A 23,719-nucleotide genomic window follows, 5' to 3' on the forward strand; every position below is an offset into this window, starting at 1 on the left:
GAAAAGAAGAAGAAACAACAACAGTATGATTCCTCTGTTTATGTTAGGAGTTGATGAAGGATTTAAAAGAATTTCTGAAAAATAATCAAGAGGAAGAAGATACGGATTGTTTTGATGTAGTTGATCCTCCTTGTAAGAGAATCAGACTTGAGCAGACAGAAGAAGGGCCTGATGCTCTGAACCACAACGGAGCTCTCCAGCAGATACCTTTGGTTAATGATGGAAATACCGCAGTGGAGAACTCAGCTGTGAAGGTTTGCAACGTGTGTTTGGGAATTCTTCAGGAGTTCTGCGAGGCCGACTTTGTGAAAAAGGTAAATATCTGTTCTTAGTCTTTCCGTGTACTTTTTCTGGAGGTTGTGTATGTTAGGGCCTACAGGAGAGAGCTAATGATTTTAAACACCATGCAGTTAAACAATTAAGAGAAAGGTACTGGAAAACAAATCGAAACATGTACCTGTTTTGAATATTTGAAGTGTAGGTGGCGCCATTCGACTATTTACTGCTCATTGACACTGTGTGCAAACTTGCCGTGCAGCTGGGAAATGCAACTTGTCCCTGTGACCGTATTTTACCCAGGCCTTGTCATAATGTAACTTTTTGTAAAAAAATAGCAGCGCAGGTGCAACGGAATGACTGCTAGGAGCACATTTTCCTAGGGAAAGGCCTAACAGTCACTTATGTGAAGGGAAAATGAGGAGGCATCAACTGCTGTGCTCTTAAGCTTAACTATATGTTCCTAATACAGCATGATTCTGTACTATTTTTTAGAATATATACAATGTACTATTAGAATATATATACATATATACAACGTACTACTATTTAGAAAGCCACAGAGGAAGAAGAATACTTTGGTGTTACAGCAGGTTGTAGGTAATAGAGAATATGTGAGTTAGGAGAGAATATGGGTATAACAAGTATTGCAAACATCACCTCTGAGCAATAAAATTGCTTATGTCACAAACTGAAATATCAGCTAGAAAAATCACTGTTGCATTTGAGATGTTAAACACAGTTTTAATAGAAAATAATTTGGTTTAATAGCGTGAATATATCTAAAAATGGGACTAAACAGAAAGCATAGTATATAGTTTCTGTTGCTGCAGTGTATGATGTTTCTTTTTTGTTTCCGTTGGCAGAGTATATGTATTTTTACACCATCTCCTTCTAAGACTTGTTTCAGAGTTACTCTTCTTGAGTAGGAATGGAAAATCTGACAGCATTTGTTAAGGCATCACAAAAACTGATTATTTTACAAGGAAATTTCCTTATCTGAGATGTTGATTTCACCTTAAAAGCTCAGAATTAGTCTTTTAACATTCACTAAAGTCACTGATGTTTTGGACAGCAATTTCATTTGTGTTTAAGCTTACTTCCAGTAGGGATATCTAACCATCAGCTTTTGCTAGCCTACTTTAAAACATTTGATGTGTGTTTGGGTTCTTACTTTATTTCCAGTGACAAACATGATTTTTTATGATGAGGAATGCTTATGAATTAGTACTACGGATATTTGTTTGTTCCTGTATGATACTGGCATCTTAAAACATGTTTATTGTCACAGAATTGTGTCACTGCCATGAAAAAAAGACACAGTGTCAGCTGTTCGAGTCTTTGGTCATTGTGGTATAATTTGTTGCATTAAGATTTTGGTATACAATTGGTCTTAGCCTTAAAATAGCCAGCTGCTTGTTTTCTATCAATAAGGATTGTTTATGAGTAAGTTCTTTTTTTTAACAGAACAAAAAAGCTTGTATTTCAATAAGTTTCTAGGGATTACTCTGGTTTGTATGTTCAGCATCTATCTGAGTGTGTATTAAAATGGATTTACAGCGATTATGCTGGAATAAAGAATATCCTAAAAGATTATCAACTCAGTTCCATTACTGTGGTTTAATATTAAAATCCTTTTCTTACAGGTGTGCCAAAAAGTTAATTCTGCTGACTACCAGTTCACTAGTTTTGTATTTTCTGTGTCGCTACCCCCACAGCTGTCTGTTAGGGAGGTGAGTGTTTACAGATATTTCTTCATAACTTAAATGCATATTAAATAAAAGAACTGTGGAATATACAAGCTGGAGGTGGTTTGATTTTTAATTGCTATTGTTTAAAAAACCCCCAAAACACAAAAACCACATGCTAGAAGTGAAGTCTGCGCTCCCCTTCCTTGTTGTTATTATTTTGATTAATAAAGTGTCCGAGTAGCTTCGGTTTTCAGTTAGCCCAGGAGTTATTCTACATCTGAAAATCTAAAAGGAGTTTCTTTAAATCCTCGGTGTATTGTTCCCTTTGGTACAGATGCCAGCTTTGCTTTGTGGATCTTCTCGGAGGAGGAACTGCACAGCTGGTGCCTTTCCTGAAATAAATGATAATTGGTAGTGCAGAATACAAATGAAGGAATTTGAAGATGAACTCTTTAACTGTTCAGCATTTTAAATTACATGAAAGTACGCATTTTAATAGTCACCTGTCTTGGGCATTGTTGAAAGTCTAGATTTGTAAAACTGCAGTTTATAGCAGTTGTAAAACTACTGATTTTGATGGCAATTTTAATAAAACTTAAATTGTTTACATTTCAGTCATTTAATTGCAGAGGATAATGATAATGTAGAGAGGAGTGTATAACCCTGGTAATTATTATTTTTTTTTAATCAAGGGAGGATGCTAAGTATAGTATAACTTGATTAATAAAGCAACAATTTTTGCTTAGTTATGAGGTGTTTTACGATGTTCCCCTGCTTTGTGATATAAAGTGATGCAAAAATACTGTTCTAAAGGGCAACATGTAAATCTTTACGATAGATTCCTGCTGTGGTAAGATGTAGTAGAAGCTTCAGTGAACATGGCAGAAAGAAGCGTAGGTGGTCTTGGATTTATGTGTAAACCTGTGGTGATGTCTATTCTCATCCCACACAAATTGATTGTTAAATAATCTATTACAATTTTAGTGTTGATTTGTACTGTTAGTTCTGGCATCTTTGGAAAATGCCAGTGTAATAGCTGCACTGTGCTAACATATATTTTACCTCTAGGTCTTCTTGAACATAAAATTCCTTACTTCCCATCTGAAATTAAATATAGTTGGTGTGTTTGCTTCAGCTGCCACTGTAAAACAATACCAGAACAAACTGCTTTGTGCTTTCTGGCTGGATGCACTGCCTTTATTCCCATTGGTTTTATGTGCATCCAAAAAATGAGATATGCCAAAAAAGCATTTCCAGGTTAGGTATGCATGTGTGCCTATGATGCTCTGTAAAACTCCACATGTAGGTCAAACTTAGTCCGTAAGCTTAGGTGTTTAAAAAAAGAGGAGCCTTGGTATTTTTGGGGTACTATTGATCAGGTCTTTTTCATTTCCAGTCTACCTTCACTAGTCATTGCAGAGGCCTCCCTCTCTATTCATTATAGCCTCAATGAGCGAAAAACAAAGTGATGCACAGAATCTTTTGGCTATAGTCCCAACTGCAATTCCCGTGTTAGCAAGTTCTTAATACGTTTCCATTATACATCTTTAGCTTGACAGCTACAGTTTATCTAGCTTAAAAATAACCTCTTTTTTTTTTTTCCCCCATAGCATAGCTAAATAAAGGTGGAAGTGAGGAAAGAAAAATTTGATGCTACTGTTTTTCCTCACCCTCCTTGTGGGTCTTTGCAGAATGCCTCGGTAGAGGGTGTTATTGCATTGCAATTCTAGCTCAGGGATGTTCTGACACTAATCTGAACAAGCAGGGCTAGTGTCTTTACTTTGAGGCAGCCTTGGCTGTAAATGGAAGCAAAAAATTAGTACTATGCTTCAGAGAGTTCCCCTTGCTGATTGAAATGTTGATGATACACTGAGACTGTTTGGATTGGGAAAACTGACTTGGCAAAGGCAGTTGGTAGAAACCCAGATTTATTACTTTAGAATAACTTTGTCTTCTAAGTACAATAAATTGCTAGTTTGTTAAAAGGGATGAGGTCTAATTTTCAACCTGTCCATCTGCTTCATTGAAGGTATCTTGTGCTTATATTCAAGCAAACAAACAATACTACAGTGCTTGGTGTACAAGCAAAGGAATAAAAGTTGTGGTGAGAGTACAGGAATTAATAGGTGGAGTGAGATGAGTGAGTAGGAAGCTCCAAAACCAGATCTATTCTCTTTGGAAACAGTTTCGGTCCATCTGAGAGGAGGTCTGCATTAGGAAGTTCCTGCTGTGTCCCTTCTATTCCACCCCTTTGGTCTTGCCAAATGCTAAGCCAGCTGTTTGGGTAGCTGTGCCCTAACTGGAGAGGTGAAAATGGGTGATGGTGGCGAAAGAACCTCTTTAAAATCACGGGGGTTTATTTACCACCTATCCGTTTATTGCTTTAAAAAATAATTGGTAAAAAACCATTCCTGTTTTGCCGTTACAGAGAAGAAGCAAGTAATATAATAGGTCAGGATATCTCAGATATCTCAAAATGCTTTGTGTTGAAAAGAGGTCTTTTGTTAAATTCTGCTTTTAATTCTTTGAACTGCACTGTACAAAAACATACGTAATTTCATCATAAGAGGACACCCCAAAGACAGCCTCCCTCCCGTTGACCTTTTCTATGACACAAAGGTTTTCTCTGGCTTCTTTTTAACAAAAAAATCAGGAACTGCCTTTTAATGTTACCTTCAACTAATTTAATTATGACAGTTGTCATCCTGCCAAGTCTAAAATGTACGATAGGAGCTGAAGAAGACTGGAACATAAAATTTACATTTGCATAGTATTTGTATCTGTAATGCAAAGAAGCTATCACCTCTTTCCACAAGTAGGATATTTGATTAAAATAAATCATAAACACAGGAGTCCCAAGTTTATGTCAGACAACTATATTAGAATATGAAGTGAGTCATGCCCTTCAGAAGGGTGACTGTTAGCTCTGTAGTCTCAGTTGTGATCCATCATCCTGGTACTTGCTACAAGGACATTGATGCAAATAGCATCTGTAGTCATTACTCCCTGTAGAACTGTGTATACCTCATCATGGAATTCCCCATCTCGAAGCTCTTTTCTAATACAGTGAAAAAAATGCTGTGGCTGAGATTGCACTTGGTATTTCAACTGTTGCCACTGTGATCCCTCAGCATTTGAATAATATCCTGCAGCTTGTAATCAATATAGTGCCTAAGCTAGTGTATTTCAGAAATATATTTGCTGTTAAGCATTGCCCTGCAGGCTTGAGCTCTGTAATGAGCATTTTTCATTTTCAAACCACAAACATAAAGTAATTATGAAGTAGAGGGATCTGATCCCCTGCTTCACATACAGCTGGGAGACAGTGGAGGGGTTTGGCTGGCTTGGTGGTTGAATGTGATTTGGAATTTGGGATCTTTTGGCTTCTGTGCTCGCAGTACCCTAATCTATTGTTTCCTCTTAATTGAAGGGGAAAAGTAATTTCTTCAATTCTTTTTCAGTTTTGAAGTCAAGAGAGAGGAAATGAAATTTGACCTGTGGTCTCATTTTAGCATAGCTACTTACATGCAGAAGTTTTCTCTTTTTTGTAATTATACCCCTATGAAATGGGAAAGGAGTGAGATCAGCCACCCAACTGAGTACCAAACCTACATGTGCTTTAGATCAAGATATATGAGATTTTTTTCTTTAATTGGCATTTGTCAAATGCAGCTTTCTAGACCAGTTTTGTGGTTGTCATATTCTCTAGGTCAGAATTAGGTTCAAGGAATTTCAAGTGGAAACTTTTTATTTATGATTTTGTCTGTGTTATTATGCAAACAAGATTACAGTAGGCTTCATGGTGTTTTGTCTTACTGTCTGCATATGCAGGATAATGAATCACCGTGAATTTGAGCAAACAGTATTCCATGAATACAGTATTTTGTTCAGTAGTTTGCAGTTTTGTGTATCATGTATCTAACAAAGTTTATGTTCTCTCTTCACCATCCCTCTTTCCCCTTAATATTTCTAACACTGGTTTTAAGATTCCCTCATTTTTTTAGATGTACAAAAGGAAGGGTAGTAGGTGGTTTTTTTGATTGAGTTCCTCTATCAACATGTAACAGAGATCTATGATGTGGGTCCTTCTGATATCAATGAAAAGATGATGTGATCCTGGCTCTGCTGCTTTAAGCTTGATGGATGTTTTCAAATCCCTTTTTCAGAATTATTTCCTTACCAATAGACAGTAATTCTTTCGACAGGTACTGTATGAAGAATGAAAGACAGGGAAGGGATTTAAAATTCTGAAGAATTCAAATCAGTGGTGTTCGCTGCTTTTGCAATACTAACTCCTTTGGAAATTGCATACATATATATAGTTGTATGACAAGCATATGGAGTCACCTTTCTATGATACTTTACTAGTAGTGTGCAGTCCACAGGTTGAAAACTACCAATTTTGGCTTGAAACAACTACAATGAAAAAACCCAAACAACTTGATTTTTGGAATTCATCTTCAGTGAGGATGGTGAGACTAGGTGTCCAGACTGTCTTGACAGCACAGGTCCTATTGCCTAAATGGCATCCTGCCAGTCTGAATGTATTTTGTTGTTGTTTTGAGTAGAGGAAGAACTGAAAATGCTGTTGTTGTTGTTGCTTCATTGTAGGAGGTTGAGGAGAGGTTTTCTCTTCTTATTAATTGTTTTTGCACTGATAGGCATTCTGTTGAAATAGAAACATTGTACAGGTCTTCTGAATACATGCGTCCAACATCACCTTCCCCCCCCCCCCGCCCCCCAGCACACACACACTTATTTAGACCTAGTAGAAAGGGAATTTGTGGTCAAAGTTAAAATTCTAGTTAACTGCAATGCACTTCAGTTTAGTAAGGTGTGTTTTCATTGTGGTGCAGAGAATGGCAGTCACTCTTGGCCCACACAGAGTCAAAATTTAAATCCTAAAGCACTGAACAGTTACTACACTGAAGTAATAGATCATCTTGTAGAATCAATATATCAGTACAAAGAGAAGTGAGTGAGACTGCAAAGAGATGCACCTCTAAAATATTGGGATCCCAGAGCAGAGTTTGGGAAAGATACGCTTTTAGAAGCTTTTAGCATAAGCAGTGCTGTTTGGAAGTCTTCAGTTTCTTCATAATTTTTAAATTTGTTCAAGTCTGTTATTGTTGCACTGATTCAACAGACTGTTGTTGCTTGGGGCTTACATTTGTATTATTCTGCCTTTCATACCACTGGTAATTTTAATTCTGCTTTTGACCTTTCATATAACCATTGTTGATTCTTACACTGCTGAGTTTCATTTGTTGGCTGGGACACCTGCGTGATGGTTCATGGTCATCCTCCCTGGTCACGTCTAAGGGATCTGCTACATCATGTTTATTTACACATATAAGGCTGCTAGAGGACAGGAGTAGAGTTTGAAGAGTTGTTGACAATGCACAAATTAGGGAGAATCAAGCTAGAGCAGGTTGTCCAGAGAGGTGGTGCAGTCTCCGTTACCGGACATTTTTGAGAACTCATTGCACAGAGTCCTGAGGAACCTTGTCCGATTTCATAGCCGATCCTGCTATAAGCACAAGGTTGGACAGAGACCTCCTGAGCTTCCTGAGTTATCCTATGGTCACATGAATAAAGTGAATATTACCTCTTGGAAACTCCGCTCAAAGAAGTGCATCAGGAGCCGAAGAAGGTGGTATTCACAGAGAATCTGCACAAAGCAACAGAAGGGCAACTGGGAAATAAAAAAGGAGAATTCGAGGCTGAATCTGCCCATCTGATTCTTATCTCAGATCACACCTTGCAGCCACTCCTACGTATGCTATGTGATCAATAATTGCTAATGAACTCAAGCGTTTGTACTAAAAGCTCCCTCTGATTTCTGGAATTATTCCTTCTGTTCCTCAGCTTTCTCATGTTCAGCCTATGTCTCCTAAACTAAGGGGTATGCTTTAAATAAGGGGGCAGTCCTCAGGGAAAGGGTTTGTGACTCCGTAAGACCAAGTATGTCTTTTATTTTGTGTTTTTTAAAAAGGATAACTGGATTAATGGAATTTTATGTTTTGTTTTAATTTACATGTCAAATCAGTTTTCATATACCATCCCTCCTTTTTCCTTTTTCCCTTTCTTTCCTTTTTCCCTCTCTTTTCCTTTTTCGTCTTTCTTTTCCTTTTTCCTTTTTGTCTTTCTTTTCCTTTCTTTTTTAATTTTTCTGGTAGATAACTGTTAGTTGCACTTGACTTAGTCTTTTTTCTAGTTGTAGAGTTAATAGCAAGTTTCGATGTGTGTTTAATGCAGCCTGATTTTTTTTTTTTTAGTCAGATAGGATTTGAGGTGAATTGCAAAGTGATGTCTTACAAATAAAAACAAGCTCCAATTCTATCTTTCCACTTATAAAGCAAAAACTAAATTAAAATCCTAATATTTCCTTTTTTCCCTGAGTTTATAAAACATTTTTCCTTGTGCTAAGTCTCTCAGATTGTTGGGAGTTTTTAGCCTGAATTTCACTTGCCTTTTTCTTTTTTTTTTTTCCCCTCTCTTCTTCCTGGGCATGGCTGGTGACCTATAGCGTGCTGCTTGGCTGCTGGTAAAACAGGAAATGAGGTGAGTAATTTCTTTTGGCAACTCTCATACCACTTCTATTAGAGAGTTCTCCAGATTTAGAGAAAGGAGAGATACTCTTACTGTAACTTTTTTCCAACATAGTAGAAATGAGAAACCACTTAATGCAGTGGACCTGCTGAGACACATACGTTAAGAGAAACTTTTAACCAAGCAATTAATGCTATATTTTCAAGGTCAGGACAGTTGGTTTCATATAAAGGTACTTCTGCTAACAGTTGTAGAAGATATAGACTCACTTCTATGTCCTTGGCGAAGATTTTAACTTACTTTGTACCTTCAAAACTAATCATAAGGTAATCCAGAACTGGGATGTGCTGTCATTTTATTTGTTGGGGTTTTTAAAATTATCTTTTATTGTCCATAATTTTTGTGGTCTGTTTGTCTCTCTTATATGGACACCGTTTGTCTATATAAATGTTGAGCAGACGAGAAACTGATTATATAGTCTTATCCAGTTTCCCAGTTTACTTGATGCTTATGTAGGATAAGATGGCAGCTGGTTTTTGTGTGGTTTTTTGTTTCTTTGGGTTTTTACCTGGTTTGACCTTAATTGGGGTTTCTTATATCTTTTGCCTCATAGTGTGATTATAGCTAGGACATGGTGTTTCAGCTCGGAGTGCAGGCTGTCTGTCCAACTGTACAGCTTTGAGTTAACTTAGTGGTCCTGAGAGATGCCACAATGCCATCTGTGAGCTAGAATCTTCTCATACATGGAAAACGTAATGAAGTACAGACCTCTTCATTTTGCCACCGTATCAGATTTAGCTTACATCAATAGTGACTGAAAATTGTTAGTCAGGTAATGGTGAAAAGTCAGCAGCGTAGCAAGAAAGATATTAGTGCTGTGGGTACAAGTTAGTTTTGACTCTTCTGGTTTTTATCCCTCCGTGTTTTGAAATCAGCTTACATGCCTGAGTCTTTGTCTGCTCTAGGATGCCTCCCACCCCTGGCCAAATGCAAACATATTAGAGACATTCTGAAGGGAAGAATTGTCTTCGTGCTCAGGAGGAAAGAAATCCACTTGTCTCAGGGTTAGTTGCGGATACTGAAATAGTCTTTGGTGGAAGCCGTCTTGGCTGAAAGTACCATTTCAAGATACTCATAGAAAGCTAGACTAAATAATGATGAATCACTTCCTACTTTGAGACTAATTTTAAAGTAATTGTTTCATTAACTTGCTTGAGAGAGAATGAGGCACTGTAGGGCAAATACTGTCCACAGAGCCTACCATTGGTGCCATTTGTATAGGAGGACGTGCGCTTTGCTCTGTGAGTTTGCAGCAAGTGGTTTGAAATCATATGCTGGCACCCTTCACAGGCATCTGCTCCTTTTAACTTCTCTCCACAGGCAATGACACAGGAGTCAAGGCCTTGCCTTGTACCTACAGAGGTAGCTGAGCCTGTCCCAACAAGATCAATTGAGATTGTCATCTCAGCTTTTCTGTCTGAGAATTTGTGCCCACTGGAGTTTACACCCTCCTTTAGTGAAGGACTAGAACGCCCTTTTAACAATAAAAATAAGTCTAACAAGATATTTTTTGCATATTTTTTTTAAACAAAGGGCAACACAAGGTATCACTTAGTGTGGAAGCTGTCCAGGAGGCTCCTTGGCAAGTAGTACAGGTGCTGCCCTGCAGGATCCAGATGCTCAGTTTACTTAAGCTGAACTAGATGTGGCTTTACTATCAGAAGGATCTTGCCTTCATCTGCACATACCTTCTGTCTTTCTTATGTTAACGTAAGTGCTTATTTGACTGGGACAGCTGATAGCTCACCGAGCAGGCTGAAAAACAAAACCTTTAAAACCTTTTTTGGTGGATTAGCATTTGCTTTAAATGGGATCAGTGGGCTGGTATTACTTACCATGCTGTGTAGTGTCAGCGTGCAGGTGCTGGCAGGAATGCACAGTCAGAGGCAGGGAGGAGGCAACCTTGTCCTCCCTGTGCTTGAGCAGACTGTAGCTTAAGTAGCTACACCTTTAGCTACTCCCTGCCAAACTATGGATTTAATGGGAAGTATCTTACTTGGAATCCTGGTCTGGCCTTAACGTTTCCACAACACTTTGTTTATTAATTCAGTACAAAGAGATAGTGCCGTTATAGAGGTCTTGGAACAGCCTTTCATTCTTTCATGCCATGGTCTATATGCTTAGTACTTTTGTATTTTTTTATTTCTGCATTTCTTGTTTACCTGGTGCTAGTTACTTCAGTTTGTCTTGCAATATTATATGTCATGTATCTGTCTTTGACAGACCCTTGTGCAAGTTATTATTTCTTTGTGATTCAGAAATCTGGGCCTTTCCTTGGCAAAGGATGACATTGTTCAACTGAAAGAAGCTTATAAGTGGATTATTCATCCCCAGTTGTCAGAAGAGTTGGGTGTTCCTGCTGATGGAAAGGTGTTGTATAAATAAGAAAACACTTTTTTTCCTCTCTTCTTTTTTTTTATATATGTGTTTGTGTGTGTGTATATATTTATATACTTATATATATATATATGAACAGGAGGGCGGGGAAAGATACTTTTTCCCCTTCATTAACAGACAAACCAGTTGCACTGCTCTTACACTCGCTGTAGGGGGAAGCAGGGGGGAAATTCTTTTAACCAGAGATCTCCCAGTCTCAATACTGAGGGGTCCAATCTTCATTTTTGTATATGTAGATCATCGCATCTTCTGAAACCGTCGTAGTCTTTTGCTAAATCTCTTGCTCTTGGGCTGCCATCCTCCTTCGATCAATGAGGCTTTTTCAGTTTTCTCATTTTCCAGGATCTCAGTTTTCCAGAGGCTAAGGAATGCTCACACATTCCTTCTTTGCCCTCCTATTAACTGCCAACGCTGTTACTGCTCTCTGAGATAAATTGTTCATGTTGTTAGCATGTTAAATTCTATCGATAAAATATATTTCAGGAACATACTGAAAGAGGAAATACCGGTTCTTGTTCACTTTAATGAATGATAGAGATAGGCATGTTGGAACCCGCAATACCTCTAAGTAGGCATTAGAAATGTTTTTTCAAACCCTTTTTCCAACTTTGAGATTCTGACTAACATTCTTAAAATGTTTCCGAAATGCATTGACTGAATGTGACGTTCAGATATTGCCAGACAAATTCAGAAACACCGTCATCGTGAATGTAAAATTTCTGCAAACATGGCTCAAATTCCTGCTGAGGACAAGGCAGTCTGCAGTTTTTACTTGTCATCAGCCATAGGACTGACCCTAGGACTAGAGTCGCTTAGCCTTTATGTTGATTTTTCAACTTCCATAATAATTACAGATTGTCTTTTCCCAGGAGTGCAAATTGAAAGCATCCCTTTTGTGTTAGCGAAGAAAGAAACACTGGGTTACCCAGAAGATGATCCAAGTAGAAACAAACTTCTTGCATACAAAGTTAGCAAAAGCTCTACAACACTTAGGCACTGAGCCACTCCAGACATCATTGTACTATAAAAGTTACTTGTCTAGTGCTCTTTATCTACAAGGCACTTGAATATTAGCCAATCTTTTCAATAGCCCTCTTGAGGTATTCTGGTATCTGAATAACAGAAGTAATGAGTGTTGTTTGCCCAAGGCCAAGGAGGGAATTGAGGGTAGAACTGAGATTACACTAGAGTTTCTGGTCTAGCTGTCAGTCTACTAGGACATGTTGCCTTTCTTTGCCCCAAGGCCATCCAGTCATTGCAAACGAAGCCCCTGACAAAATTTTACAGTGGTGACTATTACAGGGTTTTTATCTTTATTCCACGCTATGCACTGCTCTCCCAGAAGGTTTGTGAAGTTTAGTGACCGTAATAGGCTTTGAGCGTACACTGTCTGACTCAGTTCCCCCTGTGCGAAATGGGGCCGCTATCTATGATGTGTAGGTCACTCATGTGTTTGAAGTGCTCTCAGATAGTCTTCGGTTACTTCAGAAATGCAAATGCTATTATGGCACATTTTGATGTTTTTAGGTGATGTTGTAGAGTAAATGGGTTTCTTTCTCTTTTGTCTACCTCTTGACTGTTTTCCTAATGCTACAATAAGGGTGCTTGAGAATATCCTCCCTGTTCCTTTAAAAAACCTATTACCTCCTTTTTTTTTTTTTATTTTTGATTTAGAGTTTGTTTGAAGTTAGCGTGGTCTTTGCTCACCCAGAAACAGACGAGGAGTGCCATTTCCTGTAAGTTTTTATATAAATAACAAAAGATCTTATCTAAATATTGTGCAACATTGTTGGTTTGGATTTGCTACAGATGAGAATATGCAGTGTTTATAAACTAGAATGGGGCCTGCATCTAAACTTCCTCGTATTCAGTTACAGTTGTGGAGCTTAAAGTTACACCATCTCTAGTTCCATGCTTTAAAGCCAATGAACAAAGTCATCCAGAATTTTGATTTGAACTGGAAGGAGAACATTCAGATAAATTGTTCAATTTCAGCCCTTTTCAAAGTCACTACCCTCTTCAATATAGCCGTATCATTTAAAAAATAGATTAAAACCAGGTAGTTGCAGGTGAGGGAATCGTTTTGAGGTCGTGCCTAGGTTTTCCTGTTCTTATAGGAAACATGGATGGGAGGGAAGGCTTTGAAGTGCATTAATCCAACTTAGCTGGTTGATTAAAATAAGCAGAAGTTCCCTGGCTACCACATGTCGTTTTTGGCCTAGCCCAGTAGGGCATTTGCTATACAAACAGAAGCAAAATATTTCTGTGAATTTTGCTGCCATTTAATCTGATTTCTCAAAATCTAGCTGTAGTATATTCTGGATAATTAGGTTCACTCTTCCTGTTTGCTGATGCTTCCTGGAAAACTTAAGTTTCAGTCAGTTTCATCAGTTGTGCCCCTACTGCAAGTTAAATCTTAGCATAGAAGGAGGCTCAGCATAGTCTTCTGTCTTGCATAGTGAATTCGTCTCTTGAAACTAGAGATTGCCTTTGCAGCCTTTATATATTTCCCTGATTTGACCCCCTCTAGCAATTTGTGATCTGTGTTTGAACCTTTTCGGTTTTCAACAACTGCATCTTCTGTTTGGCTTGGGGGGGGGGGGGCGGGGGGGATGAGGGAGTGACCATGCTTGGTGACAAAGCAGGTATTGGGGAGAATGGATTACCAGTGTTTGCTGAACAGCTTCCCTTTCCAGCTTCTTCAAGACTGGGCAAAACAGGGAGAAAGTAGTAAGGCCAAACTACGATTCTGTATAACAGTACCTGCAATTCTGTACAAACTCAAGTGTCTCTGGATCCTGCACCCTTTTGTTCTTATTTATTTAATGTTACTTGATCAATTCTTGTTTTCTGCAGTGCTTTTCCTTCCTCTGAAACCTCTCAGCTCTTATTTTCAGCTCATCCTTCCATCCTTTTTGTGACATTTCAAAAATATTGATGTCGAGCATGTTATGGTGCCAATGTTAGCGCTCCAAGCAGAATAGTTAGAGGTGAAAGCTGTAAAGAAGTTCCATTCCACGTTCCAACTACTCAGGTTTATTCCATGTGGCCTGACAATATCCTTTTACTTGCCTTCTCTTTGTGGCATACTTAAACAGCAATTAAGGTTTTAGACATTTTTCTGAAGTAACAGCGTATTACCTAATTTAATTACATAGTAGTTTGTCAGGCGTCAAGGCATTCTGCATATGTGAATGGCTGGCTCTGGGCATATTCTGAGGCAATGGTTTGGTTTCAATGTAAATATGGTAAGTTTGGCAATTGTCACAGCTTTAGTAATGACAGTCATGCTCTTTGTGGAAACAAAGTAGGACCATGCGTCAACCTGGAGAAGTCCTCCAGGTATGTTTTGGGGTGGGATTTCCAGGTATGGCGTCTGCAATTTCTCATCTTTCAAGCTGTTTTTACTCAATTATGTGTAGGCAAGTGTGCTAAAATGACTCTTCGTTTGGCCTGGAAGATTGAATTGGCTTTTGTTAGTTTATATTTGGAGATTTATGTTTAAAGGTATGGTGGTACTGAAATTCCAGAAGAGGGAATTTGCGATGCTTTGTGTCACAAACTGGCCATGCAAGTTGCTTGTATAGAAACAGCAAGAGATCAGACCTGCTTCCTTATAGTCTGAAATAGTCACAGAGGTGTTGAAAAGCGTCAGCAAGAAATGATAAATAGTCTTGCAGGCTAGAAATCATCTTTAACTGCATACATAGAAATCCACTAATAGGAACAGCGACTTCCTCTACAGTACTCAGAAAAAGTATTTCACTGACTTGGCTTTCACTTTCATGAAACAACCAATAGTTTCCTTTTGAAGAGGCAGAGCGCAAATGGTATTGAACACCCGGGGTGACTTTTCCTGTAGTAAATTGAATTTTCCTATCCAGAAGCAGCAATTTGAATCTCTAGTTTGTAGTATGCATTGTCTAAGAACAGCAAGTGCAGATTTCGGGATGTCAGCAAGTCTTGCACAGAACTTCAACATAAATCATGACCTTTATTGAGAAAGATTGGAAAGGACTGAAAGCTAAACTTCTCGTGCGCTTTTCCATCCTATCTCAAAGCTGAGACACATTTGTGTTGGCCAGACCAAAAGAGGCTTACACAGCTTTGTCCATATTTTTTCTCTAGATCAAGCAACGCACGCCTTCTGCCATTTGTGGTTTAGGATAAAGTTAATTTTAAACTCTGCTCTGTGCTAGGTTGTGGAAGTGAGATACTGGACATATTGATAGAAAGTCCATGTACATGCTATGCTTCTAAGTCTGTCTGCCTGTTTGTTTAATTTTTCTGAAAGAGTATCAGCTAATTTTCATTTCTGTGTTTAGAGCCACAGCTTGTCCTGAGTGTTTCAAACGAGTGAAGAACAAACAGGTAGGACCTCATCATTGTTGTATTTCTTTTCTGGCATTCAGATTTTCACAGCAGTAGCTACAACAAAGAACTTATCTGGGTATTCAGTCAGTGTTTAATGTCTGGTTTTCCTTCATGAAAAATCTCTCTAGTTTTCAATTGTCTGAAAATAAAGTTGTCTCCTTTATTCACTTAACATTTCTTTGCTTAGGAATACTAAGAGCTTGGTGCTTTTCTTTAGGTCATTCATTTTCCAGACTGTCTAAAGGCCATAATTTTAGGAATGTTCTCTGTAAATACCTCCCTTAAGATCTAGGAATTTGATTGTCATGCATTAAAAGGAGCATAAAGGATGATCCTCAAGCTCTCCATGGGTGAAACAGTTCAGATAAGTCACATTGTGAAGATGAGACTCCGCAGCCAAAAGAGAAATGATCACACTGCAGTTTTCATGTTCTCTGATCTGAATGAAAGACACAATACATGCAGGATGGTTTTATCCTGTCTACCTCTGGAGGAGGGGAGGAAAAAAAAGGGACCTTGCTACTTGTTGCAGACCCTGAGCACGCACACAATCATTGATGGAAAAGAGGACATGTAAGAATAAAAAAACAGTCGGAGAGAAACTGATATAAGTAGGACAGTTGATGTGATCAGAGGGAGAACAAGTAACTTCTATCAGAAGCCTATGCAAGGCATTTTATTCTTTCTGGTGAAGTGTCTACCGACATTTGGCAGAGGCAGTCTGACCCAGAAATTCTGCCTACTCTACTCCACCTGACCAATAAATGCAAGTCTTTTTTTAGAAGAATTGCATTGTTATAACTCACTGCTTGCTGCATTGCTTTCCTTTAAAAGGGGGGAAATCCCACATAAGGAGCTAAACCAGCAGGGTCTGGCTGTTAAAACCACACAGGTAACAAGATGTAGGGGAATCTAAAGGAAAGAATACCGGCTCTGAAGAGCTGTCAGAGGTTTATCCTTATAAAGAAGCTGTGCTTGAAGCTAGCTTCAAGGGCTGTGTTAATCAGAGAAGTATTATAAAAACTGGGTTCTGAGTGAAAATTTCTGTCATCTGCTGTAGATAGTTATTTAAACCTGCTGCTAGTTTAAGGGATTTCCAGTTCATCTGTTCTAAGAGGAAGGGAAGCACTATTATCTCTAATTTATGCTAAGAAGGAGAAAGAGCAGCTTTCCTGAAGGCAGCCAGGAACTGTGTGTTAGAGCAAAGACTTGAATTGTCCCAAACAACAATCCAGTATTTTTCGGGTTTTTTTCCAAAGCCTCAATCCACTTTGCCAAAAAGACATCATTAAATTGGAAATTCGGCAGATGGCCATCGAGACAGTCAGGGTGCTGGAGCACAGGCCCTAGGAGGAGGGGCTGGGGAACCTGGACTTCTTCAGCTTGGAGAAGAGGTGGCTTTCAGGAGGGCTGAAGTGCTTTTCCCCCTGGTACCAAGGTTTTTCAGAACAGAGAGCCAGGCTGTTAATCACAGGGCACGGTGAAAGGATGAGAGACAGCGGAAATAAGTTGAAATGAGAGGTTCGGTGTAGATATAAGAAAAAACTTTTTACCATGAGACAGTTGGACAGTGGAGCAGGCTATGAAGAGAGGGTGTGCAAGCTCCATCCATGGAAGATTTCAAGACCTGACTGGGTAAAACCCTGGGTAATACGGTTTGATCTCATAACTGACCATGCTTAGATTAGCATGTTCATTTAGAGACCTACTCTCCTTAGCCTTCCTAAAGTAGGATTCCACCTCACATGTTACAGTTGCTTCTCCTGTTCCAGGAACCTAAATTCCATGTTTTCTACCTTAACCTCACTTGATTTATCGACAGCAGCACCTGTCTGCATAGAGGATGGTAGTCATGGCTCCTGCCACTACTGTATTATTATTACTACTTCTACTGTCGGTTCACCCTTGTGAATTGATGCAGCTTGGGAGTCTGAAGTTGCTTGCCTTCCACAGTTTTGGAGCTGCCAAGCCCTACCGTTCAGAGCCCTTACTTCTGAGTATGAATGAACCTTTGAACTTTATAAACAGATACCTACTCAACAGTCTTACTTTCAGAAGAGCTGCCTGCCTGCTGTCGCTGAGATGAAAGCTGGGGCTTGGGCATACTTAACTCTTGAAAATGGGGAGGCTAGCTTAGGTTTCTGTTCATGGGCTTAGGATTCTGGTTTTATTCTATTTTGCAATTTGTACCTGAGCTCCCAAGCACTACTTTTTTGGTTCTTACTTTTGCACGCTTTTGTATATAATCTGAAATAAGACGATATCCCAAAGATACGCTTAGTATTTCTTTCAGCTAACCAAAGGGCAGGCTTAGCAATCGAATATTCTAGGGAGTTCGAGTAGGTTTATTTGGAAGCGTGACAGTAACTTTAGACCTGCTCAAAATCAGTGGTGCTTGGGGTTTTTTTGTGCGAACGGAGTGAGGGAATGTACACTACTGTTTGTACATGTATTCTAGAAACAAAGGGGAAAATCTTAGTTCTACAGCTAAATAACTGCTGTGTTCCAATCTGTCAACTGTATTAGTTGGAATGCTTTCATGTTGTGCCTAAAATTACTTGAATAGGTTTTGGCAAAATTACCTGTTGCTCTTGGTTGCCCTATTAAGGTTAAGATCACTGAATTCTTGCTGATACAGAGTTGCTTTTAGAAAACACAAAACACAAGTGAAAAAACCTATTGTGAGAAGCATATAGTGTGTATGGTTTAGGGTGGGGTTTTTTCCTTCCTTAGGCATATCCTTTCTTAGCTTCTCTTAGTTCTTGACTCATTTTTTCATTTCACTGTGCAGTCTGTTTTCACTAGAATGGCAGTTATAAAAGCCCTAGAGAAGATAAAAGAAGATGATTTTCTCAAGTAAGTATGTACTGAAACTAGTTCTTAGTATTGTGCTTTTGTATAGAATTAGGATGGGGAGGAAAATACTAGATGGGTAAGTAGTGGTAAGATGTCTATAAAAGAACTTTTAATTGTTTAAATTCTGCTAGTTTATTGGTTAAAATGTGGTTTCTGTTCTTCTGGTAATAGAATGTCATTCTAGATCTTTTAATTAAGGAGTAATCTTTAAATGCTTGATTCACAGAGGATGGAAAACTGGACATGACACAAATGTGGTCTTTTTCCCATTAGTAAAAGTGCTTCTTTGGTTGATTATCTCAGGAGCAGCACAGAGGAGAAATCATGGGTCAGAGAGCTGCAGTTCTGCTCTGTGCTTTCGGCAGTGCATCACTGCAACTCTCTGGGCTGGCGTGGGATTTAGAACAGTTAGAAGTAAAAACAGTTTGGTGTAGTATTGACAATAATTTACATTCAAAAATCTTGATGTACATCCCCAAAACCACAGAAGAGATTTGGAAATCTTGGAACTTCCTTCTGTATTTTGATCCTTACAGTTTGTAAGGCAAGCTTTTCTTTACAAGAAAGACTTTTTCCTGTATTTCCAAAGTGTTAGGAGTTGAGTTTTAAGAAAAGAACAAATGCTGTAATGTGGTAACAATCACAAGCAGGGGGAAGACTTCAACAGACACTTTCTCTGTGGTTCACTGTGCTTAATTGCCCTAAGTCTTTGCAGCTCTTTTCTTTGATTCCCAGCAAAGATGTGGTAATAGATCCTGAAGACGGTTTTCATGTGGCATTGAGTTTTGGTTTTGCTAGAGCAATAGCACGGTACCTATGGTATCTTATTAGCCCATTTTGGAGTGTTCTACTTCAGTAATGTTCAATGACAGACTGACAAACATATTTGCAATGCAGTGTTCTTGATTTGGTTAACATTTATCCATTTCTTGGTGTTCCAGCTTTTAATGTGAATGCTGATTTTATGCTGTAGCTGTGTTTTGTGCAACTGAAGTTGTCATCTTTCATGCCATTATCGCTATGGTGATGCTCCATCATGTTCTGGTATTACTAGTAATTTTTTTTTTTTTTTTATACAGGCATTTTCCGTGTCCCCCAGGTGATGCTCCATCATGTTCTGGTATTACTAGTAATTTTATTATTTTTTTTTATACAGGCATTTTCCATGTCCCCCAGGTTCACCAAAGAACCTCTGTGTTGCTGTGGAAATTCAGTGCAATAATGGTGCAGTTTTTGTGGCCGGTAAAGTGATCCATTTATTTGCTGCTGTGTTGTCTTAAACATAACTTCATAATACTGCCACGAGACCCAGAAGATTCTTGCTGTTTGTTGATCCCTGTAGTTAAGTGTAAGGAGCAGTGAAGAAACAAATCTGGCTCTGTCCAAGAGTGGACTTTTTTGAAAAGGGAAGAAAATATACTTGGCCTTTGCTGAAGACATGATTTTGTCAAAAGCTAGAAATTACAGATCAACAAGCTAAAATCGAAACTATTTGCCTGCTTTTAGATTGTGAATTTAAACTTGGAGATAGTGGGTGGTGGAATATGGTTGAAGAGGAGTGGAATCTGCAGACAGCTGTATCAGGGCCCGCGTAGGGTTCCCATGCTGGGAGCTGCAGGAGGGGCATGCGGCACTTCGGCTGCTCCCAGTGTGCGCGCACACATACCTTCTGGATATTTAAGGAGATTCTGCTTTTCCTTGCCGTTGGTGGGTTGGTTTTTTTGCTTTGACAGATGGAACAGTTGTCTATTCTAGAGACAGCCCAGGGTGATGTGAAGATTTAAAGAAACTTCCTTTGTGCCCCTGCTTATTACAGGGGCTTATCCAGAAGCAGTTTATGAAACGAAGAGTTTTGCCATGTCGTCAAAGCTTGCTCTCTTCTTTGGAAAACGCTTATCCCTGCAAAACTTGCAGTTGTAACATGTCCTTCGTAATAAGCACGTGGTTTGGGAAAGGCACTTCCCTGCTGGCAGTGCTGTTCACTTGCTTGAATTTTGATCTGGATTCAGAGGTTTTCACCATCTGATTTATCTGCATATTATTTCATCCAAAACTACCTCTCTTAATGGGATTAATAAAGGTTAAATTTTGGAGTTTAGCTCTTTCCAGTCCCGTCATCGTCCCCCTCCAAGATAACATCTGAAAAAACTGGGTGAGACAGCTAGCATAACAGCCCTTGGTGTCCTTGAGTTGAGGTGATTCAACTTTTTTATCACCTGCCAGGAAGAGTATCTACCCTTCCCCCAGTCTTGTTTAAATATTTGCAAGGAGATTATATTTTAAAAAACTCTGCAATTTAAATTCAGCATACTAAGTTTGAAAGGATGGTACGAATCCTGAATAAAGGAAAACATAAAATGAAAAGACAAAAGGCAAAAGTGAATGTTCTCATGGCAGGCTAGTTGATACATACCTGCTTCTTATTTTTAATTACTGATTCGAAAGATGTACATTGTCATGAATCCAAGACATCCAGTGTCTTTTAGCCTTTTCCAAATACGCTGTTTTATTTTAGGTCACTTTGTTGGACGGTTTTATCAGAATTCATCTCTATGGAGAGAGAGGGGGTGAGGGGGTAGGGTGGGGGGAGCAGTGTTTAGCTTTCTGCATGTAATTTACTACTGATTATGTAATTTACAGTTTATAGCTTGCTCCAACAAAAAAACAAACAAACCACCAAAAAACAGGCAGAATGTTGTCTTTAATTTTTGAAGAATTTCAGAATAGAATTTATTGAGTACAGTGCAATTATTTTGCTACTATTAAATGAGATGGGATCTTAATTTTTAAGCACAGTTTCAGAGCTGGTATTGCCCTCCTGACCTTGTTTATGATGTTTAGTGATCACTTCCCCCCAGCTTTGTTTTTTAAGGGTTTGGGAGAAGATCTCAAACCAAGAAACACCTTCTGGGTTTTTTTTTTTAACCCACTGTTGTTCAGATTAAAAGCTAAAATTATTAGAATAGGGAGATGAGAAAAAAGAATGTTATTTTTCTTTTTCCATTTTATGGAAAGAGAATTTAGCAGTGTGAAGCTGACTTCTGAATGATTAGTCATAGTACTTTCATTATTTGCCCTAGTGAAACACTATTAGTCAGAGTCCCCATTTGTTTGTGTGGATTTTTCTGCAGATCAAAATGCAAGAACGAAACATTGTTAGAAATAGGAAAATGTGATACTGAAAACCAAAAAAAATGAGATGACAGAGGCACGGTATAATATGCGTAGCTACTTTGAAATTTGTTTTATTTTCTATATGCAAGGTTTCAGATTGAAACTTGTTGTGCAGGGGGATTACTCGTTCTTTATGAAAGAGTTCCTTGTTTTGTGCATATTTCCACTTCTTATAAAACCTGTCAATAAGAAAGCTTATCGTGGTCATCCATGTCAGACTTGTTATAGCAGCCCTGGTGTCACGGGAGGTGGCATGCAGTGTGACATAACTCTAGACAATGACTGCAATCAGTCAGAGGGTGGCAATCTCTTTATCTGGCATCTTTTCAAGGCTCTTGAAATTTGTACCAGTTTATTATTGAGACATTTTGCTCACATGGTTTTCCTCGTAATGAGCCAAAGCATTTTAGTTTGGGTTGCTTTTGATAAACATTCAGCCAATGGCAGAACTTGGATTGAAACCTGAACTGCTTGATACAGGAGGATGTGGGGACTTCTTTGCTTGGGACACACAGGCAGTGGTGAGCAGGCATAGGTTGGACGTGGGAGGCTGGTTCATGACCATGCTGCGATTACAAAAAAATCGTTTTTTCCATTCCGAATTAAGTTGACTCAGACTAGGCACTTGAACCTCGGGGATTTAGTCCCAGCCGTGTCAGGCTATATACAGTTTTGTTTCTGTGGTTACACCTGAAGGTATGGCTGCATCAACAGGCTCTCCAAGTCTACCTTTGAGGTGGCCATCTCGGGTGCTGCGGCTCTCCGAGGTGCTGCAGCATGCGTTTCGTCCTGGTGCTGTAATGCTCTTGCTGTAAAACAAGTTTAAGCCTGTAAATTTATTTTCACAAGGCTCTGGTGACAGTTAAATGCATTGTGCATACTGGAGCTTTTCTCCATTGCTTTAGAATGTTTACGGGTAACATCGTTGTTTTATACAGGAAGATACAACAAATATTCAAGGAATTTACCTCAGACTCCCTGGATTATTGATGGGGAGCGGAAGCTGGAATCTTCAGTGGAAGAACTGATTTCAGAGCATCTAATGGCAGAATTCAAAGCAGATAGTAAGTATCTAGGAGATCTTCTGCCGCATGTATTTTTCATGATTACTAGAATGTTTTTTCTTAGTACCTACTCACTTAATACAAGAGTGTAATGGAAAAAAAAAAGTTTCTTTATCCCTCTCGTATCCTTCCAAGTCAACGCTTGTACATTTTTTTTAGCTGTGATCTGCGAGTAATTAGATGAGTGCTTTGTTTTATGCAGTGTCTTTTATCCTACTAAAATATCTTCTCAGTTGATCAGATGATGCAGATATTATGGTTTTAGATGGTAGTATTTTTGCCTAGCCATACTTGTTATTGGTTGGTAATTCATAAAATTACTTGTAATGAGAAGGTTCTTGCCATCAGCGTTCCGTAATATCTGCCTAGCCTTCAACCCCTTCATGTTTCTTACCTTGATTAATTTATTTTCTTCAGTGCATAAAGTTCCACAAGCTAAATGCTTATCCAGGGATTATCCAGATGAAATAATCACTGCCTATCATTTGTCATCAACTAGACATGGAATTAGAGACATAGAAGGCCCAAGGAAAAATTGCATTAAATATTAGTTTGGAAAAAACAGCTGCTTTCCTCTCCTCTCTGCCCTCCTCCCAGCGAATGATGTGTTAGTCTGAACACTAGGAAAATCCTCAAACTGTGTCTTCAGGCCAGGTGCTATGTGACACCGGAATTCAGCTTGCAGAATTACCACAGGTAGCTACCAGAAGTGCTTGTGCAGTAATGTTGACAAGAGATATAAATGAATAGAAAGACTATTGCCAGTATAGGTCACGGCAGGCGATCCTTGCCTTTTACTTAGCACTGGGGAAACACATCTAGAGTATTGGATCCAGTTCTGGGCTCCCCAGTACGAGAAAGACATGGAGATACCAAAGCAAATTCAGCAAAGGGCTGTGGAGATGATTAAGCGTCTGGAGCATTACCAACCAAGAAAATTCTTCTAGCATTACCGAAATAGACCTTCATGACCATGGAATAATTTTCTCATGGTTTTGTAGTTGCCATAATATCACCAGAGAAATGGGACATGATAAAACCCAAGGAAATCTTTATGCGTTTCGTATGTTCCCTGTGGAGCAAAAAAGTTTGAAACCATCGTTGTTTTCAGAGACCCTTTGGAACAGAGCTGCAAAGTTACCTCTGATGCAGGGTTTGGTCCCCTATCCTCCTTCAGGCAAAGCGTGAAGGTGGAAGGGGAATAACAAAGGAAACTAAATACCCAATAGTACATTTTTGTAGCTTCAAAAATGGGAAAAAAACCGTAGACACAGA

The 23,719-nt window shown here is 38.9% G+C and overlaps 1 protein-coding gene across 1 annotated transcript in view; it reads left to right on the forward strand.

The window, feature by feature from the left end:
* Positions 1–23,719, forward strand: part of PUS10 (pseudouridine synthase 10) — a 36,705-nt gene that overhangs the window by 4,233 nt on the left and 8,753 nt on the right. Inside the window, exons 3-11 of the mRNA XM_056357753.1 lie at positions 48–314; positions 1,923–2,009; positions 8,497–8,531; positions 10,838–10,949; positions 12,651–12,712; positions 15,302–15,347; positions 18,142–18,206; positions 19,363–19,448; positions 22,319–22,444. Of these exons, the coding sequence (XP_056213728.1) occupies positions 48–314; positions 1,923–2,009; positions 8,497–8,531; positions 10,838–10,949; positions 12,651–12,712; positions 15,302–15,347; positions 18,142–18,206; positions 19,363–19,448; positions 22,319–22,444 (886 nt within the window). The remainder of the gene's footprint in view (positions 1–47; positions 315–1,922; positions 2,010–8,496; positions 8,532–10,837; positions 10,950–12,650; positions 12,713–15,301; positions 15,348–18,141; positions 18,207–19,362; positions 19,449–22,318; positions 22,445–23,719) is intronic.

This window comes from Falco biarmicus, chromosome 12, assembly GCF_023638135.1.
Source record: "Falco biarmicus isolate bFalBia1 chromosome 12, bFalBia1.pri, whole genome shotgun sequence".
Lineage (NCBI taxonomy): Eukaryota > Metazoa > Chordata > Aves > Falconiformes > Falconidae > Falco > Falco biarmicus.